Source organism: Leuciscus leuciscus, assembly GCF_965113295.1.
Source record: "Leuciscus leuciscus genome assembly, chromosome: 16".
Classification (NCBI taxonomy): domain Eukaryota; kingdom Metazoa; phylum Chordata; class Actinopteri; order Cypriniformes; family Leuciscidae; genus Leuciscus; species Leuciscus leuciscus.
The window spans coordinates 41,220,981-41,243,074 of record NC_138740.1 but is presented as its reverse complement, the minus strand read 5'-3'; the positions used below and the strand labels follow the sequence as shown (position 1 = coordinate 41,243,074).

Sequence of the window (22,094 nt, the reverse complement as noted above, 5' to 3'; positions counted from 1 at the left end):
ATTCTGAAAGGAGAAGCTTATAGACATACCAAACCTGCCACATTTTTTAGAAATAGCAAAAAATACATTCGTCTTATTTTTTTCAAATAGGCCTATTTAAAACACACAAATTCATAGGGCATTCTATGGGTTATAATATTTTGTGTTATTCAGCACTTAGATGGAAATGTGCCGAGTTAAGCCAATACGACCTGGATTCTTTTCCTTGTTTAATAACTCCTCATAGGCCTATATGAGCATAAGAATTGGATTAAATGATCCGTGCTGAATTCGTCTGGTCTGACTCAGTTCATCATTGATTGGGAGAGAACAGTTCAAACTTACTGGCTGTGGAAATCAGCGGGCGTGTCTCATTATACTATAAGCAAAACGCCGTAAAATAGCGCGCGCTCTGTGCAACCAAAACGGCGTTTTTTACGGCGTCATATGGCGAGATGAACGGCGTAAAAAGCGGCGCTTTCCATGCACACTAAAACGCCGTCAAATACGGCGTCATTGAGGTATTTCGCGCGTCTTTTACGGCGTTTGTAATTAAAACGGCGTATTTTACGGCGTCCAATACGGTTTAAAACGCCGTATTTTACGGCGTTTGGCTTTAAACGCGATTAATCTATGGCGTATTTCTGAGCCTCTTGGCTTGCCATACTCTCACGCCATCTCACGCGCTCTCACGCGCTCTCACGCCATCTCACGCGCTCTCACGCGCTCTCACGCGCTCTCACGCCATCTCACGCGCTCTCACGCGCTCTCACGCCATCTCACGCCATCTCACGCCATCTCACGCCATCTCACGCGCTCTCACATCTCACGCGCTCTCACATCTCACGCGCTCTCACGCGCTCTCACATCTCACGCGCTCTCACATCTCACGCGATCTCACGCGCTCTCACGCGCTCTCACGCCATCTCGCGCGCTCTCACGCCATCTCACGCGCTCTCACGCGCTCTCACGCGCTCTCACGCGCTCTCACGCGCTCTCACGCGCTCTCACATCTCGCGCGCTCTCACGCCATCTCGCGCGCTCTCACGCCATCTCGCGCGCTCTCACGCCATCTCACGCGCTCTCACGCGCTCTCACGCCATCTCACGCGCTCTCACGCGCTCTCACATCTCACATCTCACGCGCTCTCACGCGCTCTCACGCGCTCTCACGCGCTCTCACGCGCTCTCACGCCATCTCACGCCATCTCACGCGCTCTCACATCTCACGCGCTCTCACATCTCACGCGCTCTCACATCTCACGCGCTCTCACATCTCACGCGCTCTCACATCTCACGCGCTCTCACGCTACTGACGGTAAACACGACGCGTCGCGGGTCCAGATGCGCAGAGATGCCCAGATACCGTCGCCATAGACACGGGTCTCGTTGACTCTCGGTCCACAGACGTGCTTAACCTGAACACATGCCTATCTCAGCACGGTTTATCTGAACTCTCAGCCTGAGACGCTCCTGTGAGTCAGTCAAACACCAGAAGGAAACCACACTCGCTACTGAACATATCCCAGAGATGTGTTCCAGCACGAGCTTCTCTAAAGGTGAAGCGGTTACATTTTACATTTTACATTTATTCATTTAGCTGACGCTTTTATACAAAGCGACTTACAATTGCTATATATGTCAGAGGTCGCACGCCTCTGGAGCAACTAGGGGTTAAGTGTCTTGCTCAGGGACACATTGGTGTCTCACAGTGGATTCGAACCCGGGTCTCTCACACCAAAGGCATGTGTCTTATCCACTGCGCCACCACCACACCCCCCGGTTAACACGTATATTACAGGAGGACAGAGCGAGACCAAGCCCATCGAGTGCAGAAACACACACACACACAAGCTCTCTATTAACAGAAACCTCATCATGTTCTGAAGCAGCGTTATACATGAGTCGCACAGGCGCTGTATTCAGATCTGATGAATGGCTGATAAACCTCACAGAAAACACACAATGAGTGGAGCCGAGAGACCAGCACCGGCCCGACACTCACGAGACTCCACAAGCAACTACATCCAGAGACACCGAGACTGAAGTAACTCATCTAACCCTAACCCTAAATCAGGCTCAAGCAATCTCATCACCTTATGACGTTAAGGATCATTTACAAGAAAACAAAACCAAAGACACAAGGACTCCATCACAATCGGTGACGAAACATTTACATTTACATTTACATTTATTCATTTAGCTGACGCTGTTATCCAGAGCGACTTACAATTGCTATATATGTCAGAGGTCGCACGCCTCAGGAGCAACTAGGGGTTAAGTGTCTTGCTCAGGGACACATTGGTGTCTCACAGTGGATTCGAACCCGGGTCTCTCACACCAAAGGCATGTGTCTTATCCACTGCGCCACCACCACCCCAGAACTCCCCACTGATGATCATAAGCAGTACTAAGAGTTTGTAAACTCGTTAAAATAACCTGGAAAGGCAAACAAGACAAAAAAACATGGAACAAAAAACTAAAACATGTACTTTATGATCCTTCATGTGCCCAATTCCAACTTCTCAAGTCAAAATGACGAGTTTGTCAAGTTCAAGTGGTCAATCATAAAGAACACTAGATTCATTCTTGCCCATTTCTTGAGGAAATCTTATTAAAGTTGAAAAGCATTGATGTTTAATCAACATCCAGTGGATTCTGAACAAAATGTAGCGTCTCATTAGTTGACAATCCTTCAGAAATCATTCTAATATGATGATTTGATGCTCAATAAACATTTATGATTATTATCAGTGTTGAAAACAGTTGTGTACATTATTTTTCAGGATTCTTTGATGAATAGAAAGTTCAAAAGAATAGAATTTATCTGAAATGGAATCTTTTGTAACATTATAAATGTCTTTACTGTCACTTTTGATACATTTAATTCATCCTTGATGAATACAATTTTAGATTTATTTTATTTCTTTCCGCCAAAAATATTAAATTAAAATTCTTACTGACCCCAAACTTTTGAACGGTAGTGTTTAATGTTACAAAAGCTTCTATTTCTGATAAATGCTGTTCTTTTGAACTTTCTATTCATCAAAGAATCCTGAAATAAAAATGTAAATAACAGTTTTCAACACTGATAATAATCATAAATGTTTCCTGAGCATCAAATCCTCATATTAGAATGATTTGTGAAGGATCGTGTGACACTGAAGACTGGAGTAATGATGCTGAAAATTCAGCTTTGATCACAGGAATAAATTACACTTTACTATATATTCACATAGAGAACAGATGATTTACATTATAATAATATTTCACTGTTTTACTGTATTTTTGATCAAATAAATGCAGCTTTGATGAGCAGAAGAGACTTCTTTTAAAAACATTAAAAATCTTACCGATGACTGGTAGTGTACAAGGCAAGAGAAAGTAATGCAGATGTGATGGGGAAAACAAATAAAAGTTTATGGTCCACAAAACTCTCCAAAACTAGGGTCTCAGAAGAGCTTCCCAGTTGTAGAGGCCAATTTGGGATGTATAATCCCGATATCACTAATCTAAGAGTCTGGCTCCATTACACTGGCTCAATTATACTGGATACGCATCTATACAATCAATCTGGGTTAGTAAAGCCAACAAGCAGCACAAAATAAGTGTGATTCTCACCGGTGGTGTTTTTTGGGAGGTGGTGGAGGCGGCACGGGATCTCGACTGGCGTTGGGTTGGTTGGTTTGGTTGAGATGAGCTCTGGTGCTCTCGCCGGTGTTCCCGTTCTCCTCTGGGATGCCAGCCGGAGTCTGACTGCTGCTTTTGTTGCCGGTGCCTGGCGTCGCACTGCTCTCGCTCTTCCATTCTCTGGACGCAAACCCCCGAACAGCGGGACCATTGATGGACTCCACGGGACGGGTGCAAGAGCCCGCTCTCTCAGACTCTCCCTCCTCTTCCACCTCGTCAATACAGCCTTCCATACTCCGGTGTTTACGGACCGGAGCCGAGCGGACCAGAGCAGTGGAGTCCACTTGGGAAGGAACGGGAAGAAGGACATCTTTTGGAGGAGGAGGAAGAACCACATTGAAGCTGATCTCGGGTAGCGGTAAGGAAAGGCTGGAGGTGCCAAGTCTGGGAGGACGGGAGTTAACCTTAGGAGGAACCGGGGGACTGGATTGAGGCTTGGGTTGGGAAGCGTTAGGGGTTGCTTCGGCTGCATCTGGCCAAGTGAACGCCGGGCTTGACGAGTCTTTGGGCGCGGTCGGGCTGAAGTGGGTCCACTGAGTGCTTACGGCAGAATCCGGGCTGCTCAGGTAAAAAGTCCTGTTGTTCTCTTCGGTGTGTGCGGCTACGACTGTGATGGTTGCTCTCTGAGCGTCACTTGCATTGAGCTCCGTTTCAGACTCCTTCCCGTCGCACGGCGTTCGTCTCTTCCTCTTCGTGCTCTCGGCGTAGATCGGCTCGCTTTCCTCAAGCCCGTTTGGCGGAGCGCTTGAGTTTTGAGGTCCCGGTAATGAATCCGTGCTGCTCCGATTGGAGCACGAGTCCGACAGGCTTTCACGGAAGGAGTCTGGAGTCATTGGAGATGGCGTACTTGGCGTCCCATTGGTTGCATTTGGCGTACTTGGCGTCCCATTATTCGCATTCCCTGGTGTGGATCTGGCTTGCCTTTCCTCTACGGATACTCTTAGAGGACTCGTAACTCCATCACTGTTTCCATTGGTTCTTTGAGTCACGTTGTGAAGACGTGAATCTTCATTGGTGTAAGTGCTCTTGACCGCTTTGGTCATCTGTCTATAGGGGCCATCGTTCCCGTTCTCTTTCAGACTTTGGGAAACGCAGCCCTCTTCCTGACTCACAAACATACTGCTGATAATCATGCGGTCTTTGGAAAATACAGTGGGTGAACAAACGTTTGGGGAAAACTTCTTCCCGGAGATGCCGTTTTGTATAAGGGTTTCTCTTAGAGATCTATTACATCCATTGCTATCGATGTACAGAGGAGCCAGATCCAGGGCTCTCTTTAGTCCAGCAGAGGTCTTCTGGTTGTTCTGAGACACAGAAGCAATGATAAGTTTGGGAAGAATTCAAACACTGGAATCTTTTATCACATATTTACATTTAGGCCTTTTTCCAAATGCATTCAAGGTACAGGCTTTATCAGTTCTGGCATTCTCTGGGATTTAACCCTCGTGCGTCAATTAAAAAAAATTACACACAGGTCCATAGAGGACAAAAATGTCTGTCATAAAAATGTGAAGCTTGGGAGCACAGACTGAAGTTTGCTCTCATTTTTAAAGAAGACCCTCGGCAGAATATTGTTGAAGTAAAAGTTTATGAAAATAATTTATGAACAATATTTTATATTTCATTTTATATAAAGATTTTGTTTGGATGCAGTAACACATTTTCCCCATTAGATGCAGCAAAACTCCACTGGATTTGGGATTTGCAGTAGAATTTTTCTCCCTCAAATATTACATGCACACAAACACACGCACACGCACACACACACACACACGCACACACACACGCACACACACACACACACACACACGCACACACGCACACACGCACACACGCACACACACACCTGCATCATTTATCCAATTGGCTGGAAAACAGGAATGAAGCGAGTATTTGCTTTATAGACCAAAACTGAGAAAATAGCATTGGTAAAAAAATCTGGTAAAAATAAACATTTAAATGTTTAAGTCTTGTCAATAGAATGAAAGCATTTTAACAAAGATTGCATCATTTTATAGTTTAAATGGCGCTGGGATCAAAAATTGCAGTTTAAATGGATTTCAATGGGGACATTTTTGTCCTTAAAGCAGCACTCAGTAGCTTCGGGATTTCTTCGCTGTATTCTCGCTTTTTGCTGGCAGGTTTCTCTCTAGAGCTCCCCCCACAGCTTCGGAATAGATATTTGACAACACTGTTGTAAAAACTCGTTGATTCTCAGACACCAGAGGCTATAGATCAACGACATCACAGCAGATGGGACGTTCTTTAAAACGTCTTCTTCATTCAGGTTCGGACAGCCTGAGGGAGCGCAATAATGACAGCATTTTAGCAGATTTCTTTTGGCCGTAAAGCAATTGTTTACATCGCGAGACCTGATATCACGCGAGACTTCCTGACGCAGCGGCCGGCGGCCCGCCGGCTCAAAGTTGCAAGTGCATATTTTCCGCTCACGGGCACCAGGGGAGTGCGAAACGACCACCATTCAACCCGAAATAAGTAATATAACCATTCCAATGACTCCGAAGCTGTTCAGTTAAGGTAAAAAAAGTTACTTAGTTCACCTTTAATGTGCCGAGTAGATCAATTTTGTGAACCTAGAGCAAAATAGATTTTTTAAAGGAAATAAAAAGACACACCTGTGCCAAAATATACGCAGTTGGCATTAACACAGGCAAAACTATCAAAAAAACTAAACGGAAAAAGACACAAATTCCCATAAAGTTGCACAAGGGTTAAACTCATGACTTTGGTTTTGCTATATATATATAACCATAACCATTGTTTTATTATAAAAACATGTAAATCAATAATTCATTGCCAATGAAAAAACCCACCTTGAGATCATGACGCCAAAGCACAGACAAACACTGAGGCAACATTTGACAAGCAGAACCCAGGCATGTCTAGGCAATGCAATGATTATAATGACAATAATTGACCCAAGTACATGTAACCAATTAGTCATCTTATTTGACTCTACAGACGCCTTTATGTGAGTAACTGTGTCTGTGTGTGTTTGCAGTGCAGTCCGCTATTGAAACAAATCAATGCCCTTGGCGGTGAAATAATTATCTTTGTTTAAACAGCCTGAATGTGTTCATATCAATGCCCTCCTGTAAAGCACACATAAAGCTGCATGGCAGTCGGTTATCTAGCGTTCACAAAGACATTCCAGCCTCCACCCATGTAGTGGAGAATGTGATTAAGCCCCGCCCCTTTGAGCCCTCCATGATAAGAGTTTAACCCTCTGGTGCTCTTAGGTCACTTCTGACCGAAAGATTTTACGGTTTGTCTTTTTTAGAATCTTTTTACTTGATAGGAATTGTACAAAACTTGGTAAAGGTTTTGGCAGTTGTTGTGTAAACGCACAAAAATCATCATTTATGAACATCATTTGAAAAAGGTCAAATGGTCCTGAATAAAATAATCACACTTGTGTTTCTCGAGATCAAAAACAAGCGCATTGGAAATGAATGAGCTGAAGTTCCTCTAGTGGAAGCGTTTGGTACTGCAGCCGAACAACATCTCACTGAAACATCATTTATGAGATATCAACCTCGAATTTGGAGCACGTATTGTTTCGATTTATGGCTTTGATTTTCTTGCAGTTTTCTTGCAGAGTCAAATGTATTTTTGAAAATATATATTTCATATAAAAATTTATAATAGTATTTTTGTGCATTTTTAATAACAATAAACCTAAAATGATGTACCTTTTTTTAATTTCATTTTTAAAAACTTTTTTTCCGCTTCATCAATAATCTGCCAAGCGTTGTCTTTGATAAGAGATCAAACTTCAGTCTGTCGCTCTAAAATGTTCAAGATTTACCACAGTTTAAGTTGGAAATTTAATTTTCAGGTCTATGCTCAAAAAGTGAATACAGTGTAAATATATTTTAGTACCGGTGTAACTCTGTGTAACTCTGTGTAACTCAGCGTAACTCAGAGTAACTCAGAGTAACTCAGAGTAACTCAGAGTAACTCAGAGTAACTCAGAGTAACTCAGAGTAACTCAGCGTAACTCAGCGTAACTCAGCGTAACTCAGAGTAACTCAGAGTAACTCAGCGTAACTCAGCGTAACTCAGAGTAACTCAGAGTAACTCTGTAGTTCAGTGTAACTCAGTGTAACTCAGTGTAACTCAGCGTAACTCAGCGTAACTCAGCGTAACTCAGAGTAACTCAGAGTAACTCAGCGTAACTCAGAGTAACTCAGAGTAACTCAGAGTAACTCTGTAACTCAGTGTAACTCAGTGTAACTCAGTGTAACTCAGCGTAACTCAGCGTAACTCAGCGTAACTCAGCGTAACTCAGCGTAACTCAGCGTAACTCAGCGTAACTCAGCGTAACTCTGCGTAACTCAGCGTAACTCAGCGTAACTCAGCGTAACTCAGCGTAACTCAGCGTAACTCAGCGTAACTCAGCGTAACTCAGCGTAACTCAGCGTAACTCAGCGTAACTCAGCGTAACTCTGTAGTTCAGCGTAACTCAGCGTAACTCAGCGTAACTGTAGTTCAGTGTAACTCAGATTAGCTCAGCGTAACTCAGATTAGCTCAGCGTAACTCAGATTAGCTCAGCGTAACTCAGATTAGCTCAGCGTAACTCAGATTAGCTCAGCGTAACTCAGATTAGCTCAGCGTAACTCAGCGTAATTCTGTAGTTCAGTGTAATTCTGTGTAACTCAGCGTAACTCAGCGTAACTCAGATTAGCTCAGCGTAACTCTGTAGTTCAGTGTAACTCAGCGTAACTCAGCGTAACTCTGTAGTTCAGTGTAACTCAGTGTAATTCTGTGTAACTCAGATTAGCTCAGCGTAACTCAGATTAGCTCAGCGTAACTCAGATTAGCTCAGCGTAACTCAGATTAGCTCAGCGTAACTCAGATTAGCTCAGCGTAACTCAGATTAGCTCAGCGTAACTCAGATTAGCTCAGCGTAACTCAGATTAGCTCAGCGTAACTCAGATTAGCTCAGCGTAACTCAGATTAGCTCAGCGTAACTCAGATTAGCTCAGCGTAACTCAGATTAGCTCAGCGTAACTCAGCGTAATTCTGTAGTTCAGTGTAATTCAGTGTAATTCAGTGTAATTCAGTGTAATTCAGTGTAATTCAGTGTAACTCAGCGTAACTCAGATTAGCTCAGCGTAACTCAGCGTAACTCAGATTAGCTCAGCGTAACTCAGCGTCACTCAGCGTAACTCTGTAGTTCAGTGTAACTCAGTGTAATTCTGTGTAACTCAGATTAGCTCAGCGTAACTCAGCGTAACTCAGATTAGCTCAGCGTAACTCAGCGTAACTCAGATTAACTCAGATTAACTCAGATTAACTCAGATTAACTCAGATTAACTCAGATTAACTCAGATTAACTCAGTGTAGCTCAGTCACCTGTTCTGTGTTCATGTTGACGTCCGTCTTGATCTCCGCTGTGACGTCGATGTTCATCATGGTGGGTCTGACAGCGATGGTGGGTTTGCTATACGGAGAGAGGGACGTCACCCCATCCTCGTCGTCCCCGATCACACTCGTTCGCGCTCGTTCTGGTCCAGTCTGTCGGTGGGCGCTGCGAGGATGGAAGCAGTTCTTACACGAGCCTGGTTTCCACACGTGTTCTGCAAACTCTCCACACGCAGACATCTTAACACACACCTCGAGATGCCGTCTGATCGGACTCGACTGGGCGGAGCCGGCCGAGACGGGTCGCTCATAGTCTGAGGAACAGACCGGCTCGGGATATCAGCAGCCTCCAAACCTGGAAAACACAAGAGAAAAGGGTTACACTTTATTTTACAGTCAAGTCACCTTTATTTATACAGCACTTTTTACAATACAGTGTTTCAAAGCAGCTTTACTGAGATAACAGGAAAATAATGCAGTAAAGTTTGTTTCCAGAAGAAAACAGTCCAGCTTAAGTGAGTTCAGTGATGCTTCATTTCTATTGTAAAAAAGTTATTTATTTAGTCATATATTTATAACGCCGTAGTTAATGTAGTTACTTAATATCACTCAGTACTTAAATATATGATTACACTGTAACAATGACACCTTAAAATAAAGTGTAACCGATAAACGTTCCGATGATTTTGAAGGAAAGCTGGTTTATATGTTCGCCACCCCTCCTTTAAAGCGTGTTTGTGACGGGGAAATGCTCTCGTGTAAGAGACTTTGGTCTAAATGATCAGATGAAAGTACTTCACGCTTGCTAGTGAAAAACAAAAGGTGCAAATCCTCTCCTCCCATTCCTCATCCCTGCCTTTATAGAAAGCTTTCCTGCGGTTAGACTTCACGCATCACACAAACTCAACCACAGCCTGAATAATGAAACTCATCAACAAACTAATTCAGTCCAAACATGAGGAGAAATGGCTGGACCAAACATTTAAAAACATATAATTCAATGTTGTACATAGGCTATATATACTGTATATATGCTACCTAACACTTTTTGACTTTCTCAGTTTGTGTAAACCTACTTAGGGTTCAGAGTATTTATTTTTCCCACATGTCTAATACAACTGTGCGGTTTTGTTTAATTAACACAATATATACTTTTTTCTTGATATACCCAAAAAGAATGGAAGTGAAATGTGACAACATGCCCCATATGAGGGGTACATTGTGACATGACCATTTGACAGATTAAAATGCTATCTGATCTAATCAAAAATATACAAGACAAACTAAAATATTTCCCCCCAAAAATACAATTATTAACTTTTTTTATATAAAAAAATGGCTTTTTTTAATAATTAATTTTGAACAACAAACACACTACAAAAACACAGCGATACAGCATAGTTCATAACATAATAATAATGAATAATTTCTGAATATTGACTCTCAATCTTTATTCACCGTTTTCTCATGGTTTCTCAATAGAATTCATAAAAGTATTACCCTGGTAAACCAGAGTTCTCGCGAGAGCACAAGTTGAATTTGCTCAGCGAGTTACTCTGGTGTCGATCAATGGAGCTCATTAAATATGCCCCTCGATCTGAGCTGCACCAATCACATCGGGTTATCTGATATAGGCGGGCCAGAGGCGAGCTAAACAGAAGACGACAGCGCTGTGACGTCGAAGTCATCAGTAAACTTTGCAAGATGCCTATGGATAAATAGCAGTGGTTTGAAACGGGTTTGGCTGCTACAATGAATGAGTTAGACTTGGCTTTTTCCCAAAAGAGGAACAGAAGACGGCGCTCGAATCCTTCCTTTGCAAGAAGGGTGTTTTTGCTGTTTTGCCGACCGGATACGGCAAGAGTCTAATCTACCAGTTAGCTCCCCTGGTAACTAGCTAAGCGTATGGGGTTTATTGTTGTGATTGGTCGTAGTGTTATCCAATTGCGTGCTGAGATTTTCAAACGCATGTTTGGTGCCGCCCCTCGAGCTGGCCGATTTTCATTGATCGACACCAGACCATTAATCTTTTAGATTTAGGTCTGGATTTCCAGGCTATAAAAGTATAGAATATAATATCATATTTCTAATAGCGGCTCATAGTAACGCAGTGTGACAACATGCCCCACCTGAGCAACTGGTGTTAAACCCAGCGAGTGTTTCTGCTGTTAGATCAGCACTAAAGAACCATATCAACTTTTAAATAACAGATATAAGATTAAAATAATATCAGATTTGTCTAATTTTAAATAAACACCAAAAAACTGAGATGAAATAATTAACATAAGTAAGAAATTTACAATCTTCCAAAGATTTCTTCATTTTGGAGCAACTTGTTCTCAATAGTGTTGATATGGAAACTAGTAAATGCACTGAGTTTCATCATTCTGGAGTGTGTGGAAGTGTTTAAAACCAGTGTGTGACAACTCTCTCCTCCAGTCTGATGACTTCCTAAACTCTTAGTAATGACATCACAGCAAATTATTTCAATTATTATATCAAATGATATACTATATAGCCTATAGAGTCAAGCCTAAATATATTCAGACTCCTTCAACATTTCTCACATCATCAGTGTATTCGCTATAGTTTAGAAAATGGTGATAAAATATGAGCAGAACTCAGCTGATATTTGACTGGTTTTGTCCGTCCTTCTGTTAGACTGTCTCACACATGAATTATGTTGAATATCTGTCAGCTGTTCAATTTAACTACACAATTAGATAATACCAGTTTAGCTCAACCAATCACCAAGCAATGCTTCATTGTGTTCAGTCTGTGTGTAAAAAGAGCATTAGCAATTAAAGACAAAACACTTCTGCAAAACATGATCAGCTCAAAGTGTCCCAATCATTTTTGTCCCTGTATGAAGAATATTGGGGTATAATATGTCTCAGTTTACTTTATTTTGCTCTCCTCACTTACATAATGAACTATAGTGTCCTGATCACACTAGTGAATTATCAAAAATGATATCTGGTGTCTGAATAGTTTTTGGTTTGACTGATATATATATATATATAGTGAATATTTCATATAATCGATCCTAAACCATATGTACATGTGTATTGTAGCTTGTTTGACAGTCTTCAAAGGCACATACTCCTGGTTTTGCTCCTGATTCAGCAGCAACAGACTGAAGGTCAATAGGTCGTTGACCTCGTCCATCTCTAACGCCACTTTCCCAGGCCACCAGAATTAGAGGCTCTTCAGTTCTTCAGCTCGCCTCTGGAATGCGTTCTCACGTCGGAATGTGAGGAATGTGAGGAATGTGAGGGGAGATTCGCACCACGGTGAGCTTTACACCATAACAGCGTTACCGCGTCTCATCACACACCTGACACGAGCACCAGTGTGGAAACTCACGCGGACAGACGCGTTTGCACTGAGGCTGTATTACGCTGGATGATGTTTCAGCCTCTACTAGAACAGGTTTTCCTGCTTGAATGTTGATTATTCTCCTCATATTCTCCATTGTTGCGGCTCCTCTCTTCCCAGTCTGTCAGTAACACTCTGTTTACTTCCTGTCTCTATGAAGCCCCTCCTTCTGAAAAGCACACTGTGCTCTGATTGGTCGGCTCGAGCAGGGTGTTGTGATTGGTCGAGTGTGTTTGGGAAATGTCCCGCCCCTTCCCATAACCGCCAGTTTAACACACTACTAACTAACTCAACCAGGCCCCGCCCCTTTATTCTGCGCATTAATTATTATAATGAGGAATATTGTGACGTGTTCGTTTCCGGGAGAAACTCAAGACTACAGTGGAGGCGTTTCAGGAGTTCAGGAACACTGATATAGAGGAGAGCTGGAGCTTCTTCATGATCAACACACACTGAACACAGATGAACATGATAGATCCTCTGTAAGTCATGGAAAGAGTGACGATGACTCTGGAAACGACTCTCTAAAAGAATCATCTTTATGGCCGACAATCTCCATTATTTCCAGAGGGAAATGAATCATTACCTGAGCCTGAACTCTCCCAGAGAGAAACATGGAAAAGCTGAGGTGTGTGTGTGTGTGTGTGAGATCAGATGCTCAGAGCTTCACGAGTGTTATTTTAAACCGCACATTACTTCCTGTTTTAACCAGCGCTGTCTTTAAATACTCACAGCAACTGCGTGTGCAACAGATCCAGATCGAGCGAGTCCTCGTGCAGAGACGCACTAGCAGAGACGCTAGCAGAGACGCTAGCAGAGACGCTAGCAGAGACGCTAGCAGACCAAACTCGCTCGCGGACTCCAGACTCTTCTTTACAAGAAGATGAGCTCATTTCTTTATTAAGAGTCTAAACATGAGTCACATATGGGTAATTCATATTCAGAAAGATTTCTCAATCAAAAGCAGACTCCACTGAACCAATCATGAGTTACAGCGAGGAAATATTTGCATGTTACATTTGTTGCGTAAAAATACTGTAAAATCATGATTTTAACGGTAAAAGACGGTGAAAAACTGTTAACTGGTTAACAAAGTTTCCGTACTATACGATGAATAACTGATAGATCTAACCCTACATTTGAGTAAAATACCGTTAAATTTACAGAAGTAAAAAAGAACAAGTCATTGTATAATTTAGAGTGAAAAAACGTATATTGACATTCCCAAAATTCCCTGCGTGACGCTTCATATTTGATGTATGTTTCTTCATGGTTTTTCTAATCAATGTTACATTAATGTTTTTCAGCAATTAAAATGTTGTGTGTGTGAGTTACCATGATTGTGTGAATGACACTATATATTAATATTAACTTTGAGGAAGAGCTGCGTGTGACGAGCTTTGATTGATCATGTGACTCTCATCTCCGCTGTGATTGGTGGTTGTCAATGGTACCAAACACATATCAGTACTTCAATAGATCTGTAAATTAACATTATATCACATAGTGAAATACGTTTTTTACTGTACATTTATGTTGAGTCTGTAAAACCTCAAATGTCGCTACCGTATTTTTCACAGTGGATTTCAGCTGCCGTTTATTACTGTATATTTAACAGATTTTGTGTTGAAGTGCAGAGCAAGACTCATACATGACAACAGTCTGACAGAAACTATCTAATCTAATGTTTTCCCCAGTTTCACAGATGAGGCTTAAACTAGTCCCAGTTACATCAGCTGCTTTAACTGGAAGCTTATCCTAAAATACATCTTAAACTCATTTAATCTTGTAAATTATGTGGTAAATCGTGGTAAATCATGCAAGCAACATGTAAATCATGGTAAATCATGTTAGCAATGTGGTAAATCATGCAAGCAACGTATAAATCATGGTAAATCATGATAGCAATGTGGTAAATTATGCTAGCAACGTGGAAAATAATGCTAGCAAAGTAGTAAATCATGGTAAATCATGTTAGCAACGTGGTAAATCATGCCAGCACTGTGGTAAATCATGCTAGCAATGTGGTAAATCATGGTAAATCATGCCAGCAATGTGGTAAATCATGCTAGCAATGTGGTAAATCATGGTAAATCATGCTAGCAATGTGGTAAATCATGGTAAATCATTCTAGCAACGTGGTAAATCATGCTAAATCAAGCTAGCAACAAGATAAATCGTGGTAAATCACGCTAGCAATGTGATAAATCATGGTAACTACTTCTAATCTATCTATCTATCTATCTATCAAACTTTAAACTAGGCCTACTTTAAACTTCAACTTCTTCAAACTCTCTGGTCAACTTAAAGTTTGTCTACAAACTTTTTTAAGCCTAATCCTGGCTTAATCTAAACCCTGTCTGTGAAACCAGGCCTAAATATCTAAATAAAAAGAGGATCAAATGTTGCTTAGTTTTACATCGGCAGCAAAAAATATATATCATGAATATTCCATATATCAGCCATTTATACTCCAGTTGATCCAGAATCAGCTCTTAATCTTCAACTAGCAGAAGTTTAATGACACGTAAAGCCTGGTAAAGAGTCGGACGCAGGTTAAGTGTTTGCTCAGGGTTTGCTCAGTGTTTGCTCAGGGTTTGCTCAGGGCAGGTCGAGTGTCGAGGGGAATGTGGGTCGAGTCGCGCCGTCAGACTCACTGGCAACAAGTTTGACAAGTCAAAACCCAAGACACAACAGGAGAAGGAGAAGCTCTTTGTTCCCACAGCTGCTGAAAACACTTGTGAACAATGAGTGTTTTGGCCTTCAGATGCTGTGCAGGGGGAAGGGAACGCCGACGAGAACCTCACACTCTTCCTGAGTGTCAAACACACCTGAACACTGACTCACACTCACTGTCAAGCAGATCAAACATGGAGGAGTGTTACACTGATAATCAAATCAGACAAATGTGTTTCATAAACATGCGAGGAGCAGGTGAGACTAGTTCAACATGACAGATTTAAAAGAGTTAAACATAACTTTTACATCAGAACTCTTCCAGAGTTAATTTACCATGGTGACCTCAGTTTTACCAAAGTTATACAGTAAGTGTTGTGAACATGTGGTTTTATAACCAGAAAACAATAAACAAACAAAAACAAACAAAAAAGATGGAGAATCTGAATCTTGGTTGAAGATCCAGTCAAGTTTACAATCATATATAACAATAGCAAATATTGCATGGTAGAAACTGAAATTACCATGGTAAATTGATTATCAGATTACACAATCAAATTTCTATGGAAGGATGTTTTCGCCACGGATTATTTTGTCTTTTTCTGCAGAATTTAATTCAATATTGCGATTGTATATCTCGGAATTTGGACTTTAAAAAAGTCAGAATTGTGAGATAGGTTAGGCTATACACTTGCAATTGCGAGAAAATGTCATACTAATTGATTGTGAGATTTAAAAAGTAGTTAGCTCAATTACATTTTTATTTTTAATTCCGTGTCGGAAACAAGTTCACATCTGTTTACACGCTACAGAAATTGGAATGTCAATCAACAACACAAGCGCGCGTTATATCGCGTCGCACGCGCGTTCAGAAACACATTAGACCATCATAAACACGCGTTAAAGGGCGAGTCCATACATACGGTGTCCGCTTTGAGTCAAATCCACGTTCACATCAATGAATGAATTAATGAATCTGAAATCAACATCTTCATAACCCAGATGCGCGCGTCCGTTTGGAATCGATCTGTATCTTAATCCGGTTCTGCGGATCCAGATCAAAGATGCGTTCTGGTTTATTATGGATCTAGAACCACGCGTGACAGAAGAGATCGCTAACTCACCTGCAGTGGAACAGCAGACAGCAGAGACTGAGACACATCTGAGCAGCTAGATCCCCACAGAAGACACGCGTGTGTGTGTGTTCATTCACAGAGTGTGTGTGTGTGTGTGTGTGTGAGAGAGAGAGAGACAGTGCGTGACTGTGATCTGATCAGACTGAAGCAACGCGACGAAACTCCTGCAGAGGGGGCGGAGCCTCTCACTCTCTCTCTCTCTCTCTCTCTCTCTCTCTCACACACACACACACACACACACACACACACACACACACACACACACACACAACACGTGCAACACATATACATATCTCTCTAAATATTAATTTAATTTTAGACATGCAACACACACTCATAAACAAACACCCATCCAATGAGAATTAAACACTCACCTGTCTGTCTGTTAGTCCAGTGGTGTATGTCTATACACTAGTCACATCACAACAGACAGACAGGATAGAAAATGAACGTGTGTGTGTGTGTGTGTGTGTGTGTGTGTGTGTGGTTAAAAGCAGCAGTATTGTGTTGTTGATGTTGTAATTGTTTGATTGTAAAGGCATTAGTGTTCCAGCAGGATCTTTGATCAATACTGTGATCGATCAGCTTGAGACGCCGGATATAATCAATACTTTCACGTTCAATGTCAACATTTCTCACATCCCAGAGTTTCAGTAAAAAATTCCCGTCATTCCCTGTTCACAGAGACGGAAGCAGGAGAACTTGTTGTGGCATGAACACACTCTCTCTCACACACACATACCCACACACACTCGCTCGCTCTCTCTCTCGCTCTCTCAGAGAGAAACAACCAAACGTTAAGCTGACGAGAACAGAAGCAGAACTCAGAGTTTAAACACACGGAACTAATGAGATCATTAATGAGAGACAGGTAAACAGAAGCTAATCAACAAACTGAGGAACACTGGGAATCAAGAACAACAACACAACTGTACACAACACAACTGTACACAACACAACACAACTGTACACAACACAACTGTACACAACACACAACACAACTGTACACAACACACAACACAACTGTACACAACACAACACACCTGTACACAACACATTACAACTGTACACTAAACAACACAACACACCTGTACACAACACAACTGTACACTACACAACACAACTGTACACTACACAACTGTACACAACACATTACAACTGTACACTAAACAACACAACACACCTGTACACAACACAACTGTACACTACACAACACAACTGTACACTACACAACTGTACACAACACATTACAACTGTACACTAAACAACACAACACACCTGTACACAACACAACTGTACACTACACAACACAACTGTACACTACACAACACAACTGTACAGCACGTCTGAAGCACAGCTTCAGTTCTATAGCTCTTCTATCTGAAAGTGTCAGTGGTTTCGTACGGACAGTATTGAGATTAACTGGAGACTTCGGCTCGAGCGTTTCAGAACGCTTCCACTGTTCGGCTTCACTGTTCACTGTTCACTGTCACTCTTCACTGTTCACTGTTCACTGTTCACTGTCACTCGTCACTCGTCACTCTTCACTCTTCACTGTTCACTGTTCACTGTTCACTGTCACTGTTCACTTTTCACTTTTCACTGTCACTCTTCACTGTTCACTGTTCACTGTCACTCTTCACTCTTCACTGTTCACTGTTCACTGTTCACTGTCACTGTTCACTTTTCACTGTCACTCTTCACTGTTCACTGTTCACTGTCACTCTTCACTCTTCACTCTTCACTTTTCACTGTCACTCTTCACTCTTCACTGTCACTCTTCACTCTTCACTCTTCACTGTTCACTGTTCACTGTTCACTGTCACTGTTCACTGTTCACTTTTCACTGTCACTCTTCACTCTTCACTGTCACTCTTCACTCTTCACTGTCACTCTTCACTGTCACTCTTCACTCTTCACTCTTCACTGTCACTCTTCACTGTTCACTGTTCACTGTTCACTGTCACTCTTCACTCTTCACTCTTCACTTTTCACTGTCACTCTTCACTCTTCACTGTCACTCTTCACTGTTCACTGTTCACTGTTCAATGTTCACTGTCACTCTTCACTCTTCACTCTTCACTGTTCACTGTCACTGTCACTCTTCACTCTTCACTCTTCACTCTTCACTGTCACTGTTCACTGTCACTCTTCACTCTTCACTCTTCTCTTTCACTCTTCACTGTCACTCTTCAGTCACTGTTCACTGTCACTCTTCACTGTTCACTGTTCACTGTTCACTGTCACTGTCACTCTTCACTGTTCACTGTCACTCTTCACTCTTCACTGTCACTCTTCACTCTTCACTGTTCACTGTCACTCTTCACTGTCACTGTCACTCTTCACTGTTCACTGTTCACTGTCACTCTTCACTGTTCACTGTCACTCTTCACTGTCACTCTTCACTGTTCACTCTTCACTGTCACTCTTCACTGTCACTCTTCACCGTCACTCTTCACTCTTCATTGTCACTCTTCACTGTTCACTGTTCACTGTCACTCTTCACTCTTCACTGTTCACTGTCAATCTTCACTGTCACTCTTCACTGTCACTCTTCACTGTTCACTGTCACTCTTCACTCTTCACTGTCACTGTTCACTGTCACTCTTCACTGTCACTCTTCACTCTTCACTGTCACTCTTCACTGTTCACTGTCACTCTTCACTCTTCACTCTTCACTGTCACTCTTCACTGTCACTCTTCACTCTTCACTGTCACTCTTCACTCTTCACTGTCACTCTTCACTCTTCACACTTCACTCTTCACCCTTCACTGTCACACTTCACTCTTCACTGTCACTCATCACTCTTCACTGTCACTCTTCACTGTCACTCTTCACTGTTCACTGTCACTCTTCACTGTCACTCTTCACTGTTCATTGTCACTCTTCACTGTTCACTGTCACTCTTCACTGTTCACTGTCACTGTCACTGTTCACTCTTCACTCTTCACTGTCACTCTTCACTGTTCACTGTTCACTGTCACTCTTCACTCTTCACTCTTCACTGTCACTCTTCACTGTCACTCTTCACTCTTCACTGTTCACTGTCACTCTTCACTCTTCACTGTCACTCTTCACTGTTCACTGTCACTCTTCACTCTTCACTGTCACTGTTCACTGTCACTGTTCACTGTTCACTGTCACTCTTCACTGTCACTGTTCACTGTCACTCTTCACTGTCACTCTTCACTGTTCACTGTCACTGTCACTCTTCACTCTTCACTGTCACTCTTCACTGTCACTGTCACTCTTCACTCTTCACTGTCACTCTTCACTCTTCACTGTCACTCTTCACTGTTCACTGTCACTCTTCACTCTTCACTGTTCATTGTCACTCTTCACTGTTCACTGTCACTCTTCACTGTTCACTGTCACTGTCACTGTCACTCTTCACACTTCACTGTCACTCTTCACTGTTCACTGTCACTCTTAACTCTTCACTCTTCACTGTCACTGTCACTCTTCACTCTTCACTGTCACTCTTCACTGTTCACTGTTCACTGTCACTCTTCCCTCTTCACTCTTCACCCTTCACTGTCACTCTTTACTGTTCACTGTCACTCTTCACTCTTCACTGTCACTCTTCACTGTCACTGTTCACTGTCACTCTTCACTGTTCACTGTCACTCTTCACTGTCACTCTTCACTGTCACTGTCACTCTTCACTGTTCACTGTCACTCTTCACTGTCACTCTTCACTGTTCACTGTCACTCTTCACTCTTCACTGTTCAATCTTCACTGTCACTCTTCACTGTTCAATCTTCACTGTCACTCTTCACTGTTCACTGTCACTGTTCACTGTCACTCTTCACTGTTCACTGTCACTCTTCACTGTCACTCTTCACTGTTCACTGTCACTCTTCACTGTTCACTGTCACTGTTCACTGTCACTCTTCACTGTTCACTGTCACTCTTCACTGTTCACTGTCACTGTTCACTGTCACTCTTCACTCTTCACTCTTCACTGTCTTCACGAGAACATCGGCTGATCTGAGACTGCCTTCATTTCTCCTGATGAGTTCCAGACTATTGTGTTTTGTGACTATTGTCTGTAGGAGTGTGTTTGCTCCTTCATGTTGTTTCGGTCGAACACTGAAACCTGCTGCATCTCATCAGATTTCTCCCTCAGAAGAGTTCCTGCGACCCTTGCCCTGACCTTTGACCTTCGGGTTAATAATTCAGAAGCTTCTGCTCTCCACGTGACGGATGAGAGATCAGCGAATCACAGGTGTTCCTCAGATCCTGTCAATGACGTTCAGGAACGTTACACTATTGTTCCCGCTGAGGAATGAAAACATTATTTTAATTATTACTGAAGAGTTAGTTCTGTGAACGCTAATGGAACATTCCACTGGTGTCATTCCTCAAACATTCCGGATCCAGGAACATTTAAAGAACGATAGAATGTTCAACTGAAACATTTCAGATAAAAGCGTCCCATGAACGATGTATAAACTGTTTTTGTGCTGAAGTTTAGAGGCCGTTACTGAAGATCCGATGTTCTCTGAACGCTTCCGGGAGAACGCTTGATCGGAACGCTGAGAGAACGTTCCCTGAAGGAAAGTAAAACTGCACAATAAAAGCAGGAAGACATGTGTGAAACACTCCTTTATCTGTCAGTCGAGTCGAGGCCTGTCTCCAACACACACACACACACTCACATTCGCTCACTCACTCACACACACACACACACACACACACACACACACACACACACACACACACACACGCTCTCACACACACACACACACACACACACACACACACACACACACACACACACACACACACACACACACACACACACACACACACACACACAGACACACACAGACACACGATCCAGCGCTGGGAGAGTGTGTGATCTGTCAGAGTTGAAACTCTATTGTTTGGTGAATCTGTCATTGAATCACTGCAGGGTTTCAGGTGTCTAACACACTCACTCACACACACACACACACACACACACACACACACACACACACACACACAGAGAGAGAATACAGTGTCACTGTGAGCGTTACAGGTCTGTTACGCCATATGGACACTGTGTGTGTGTGTGTGTGTGTGTGTGTGTGTGAGAGAGAGTGTGTTTGTATGCAAATAAATGATGTTTTTCCTCAGTATGTTTGTCACAGGGTAAGCCTGTGACTATGCACGGACTGAACATGCACGCACATTTCGGACATACACTGGCGTCATGTTAACACAGTCTGTTTCCCGGCACTGACAATCATGTATACACTGACTTGTGTAGCATTTGATGCTATTGTATGTTTAAAGGTGTGTTGTGGTGTATTATGTATGTTGATATTACCTGGTTTACGTGAGTTATATGGGGAATCAGTGGCTGTAACATCAGCGCATATAACATAATAGGATTGTTGTCTTATGTATAGAAATAAATCACCCCACCATTATTATTTGGTTTATATGGTTTATTAAGTACAGTGTAAAGAATGATACAAATATACTTACAACATTTGACGAGTCATTTGCCAAACCTGTTCAGTTAAAAATCCGGTCTATTTATACATGGTGTTCGCGCCATCTTGGTAGCGTGTCCGTGTGTGTGACGTCACCGGAAGTTATTTGTTTTATTATTTGTGTGTACATAATGTGTGTGTTATGTGTGTATCTGCAGATATGAGTTGTTGTATTTATTATTGTTATTATTATATATGATTTATGTGAAACACAATTACCTTTTCAAATGGTATGTCCCGGGGCAGGGGAGGAGTTAGGCCTATAAAAAGGCTCCAGAAATTTAGTATGATGTTTTGGGAAGTGCTGTTAGTGTCGTGCGGCTGCACGTACAGGTCAGAGTTTGTCTTGTTGATACAAT

The 22,094-nt window shown here is 42.2% G+C and overlaps 1 protein-coding gene across 1 annotated transcript in view; it reads right to left on the bottom strand.

Moving 5' to 3' along the window:
* Nucleotides 1–16,392, bottom strand: part of prag1 (PEAK1 related, kinase-activating pseudokinase 1) — a 38,309-nt gene extending 21,917 nt beyond the window's left edge. Inside the window, exons 1-3 of the mRNA XM_082140115.1 lie at nt 16,236–16,392; nt 9,049–9,412; nt 3,600–4,972 (exon numbers count right to left, since the gene is read on the bottom strand). Of these exons, the coding sequence (XP_081996241.1) occupies nt 3,600–4,972; nt 9,049–9,297 (1,622 nt within the window). The 5' untranslated portion in view covers nt 9,298–9,412; nt 16,236–16,392. The remainder of the gene's footprint in view (nt 1–3,599; nt 4,973–9,048; nt 9,413–16,235) is intronic.
* Between the last annotated feature and the right edge of the window lie 5,702 nt (nt 16,393–22,094).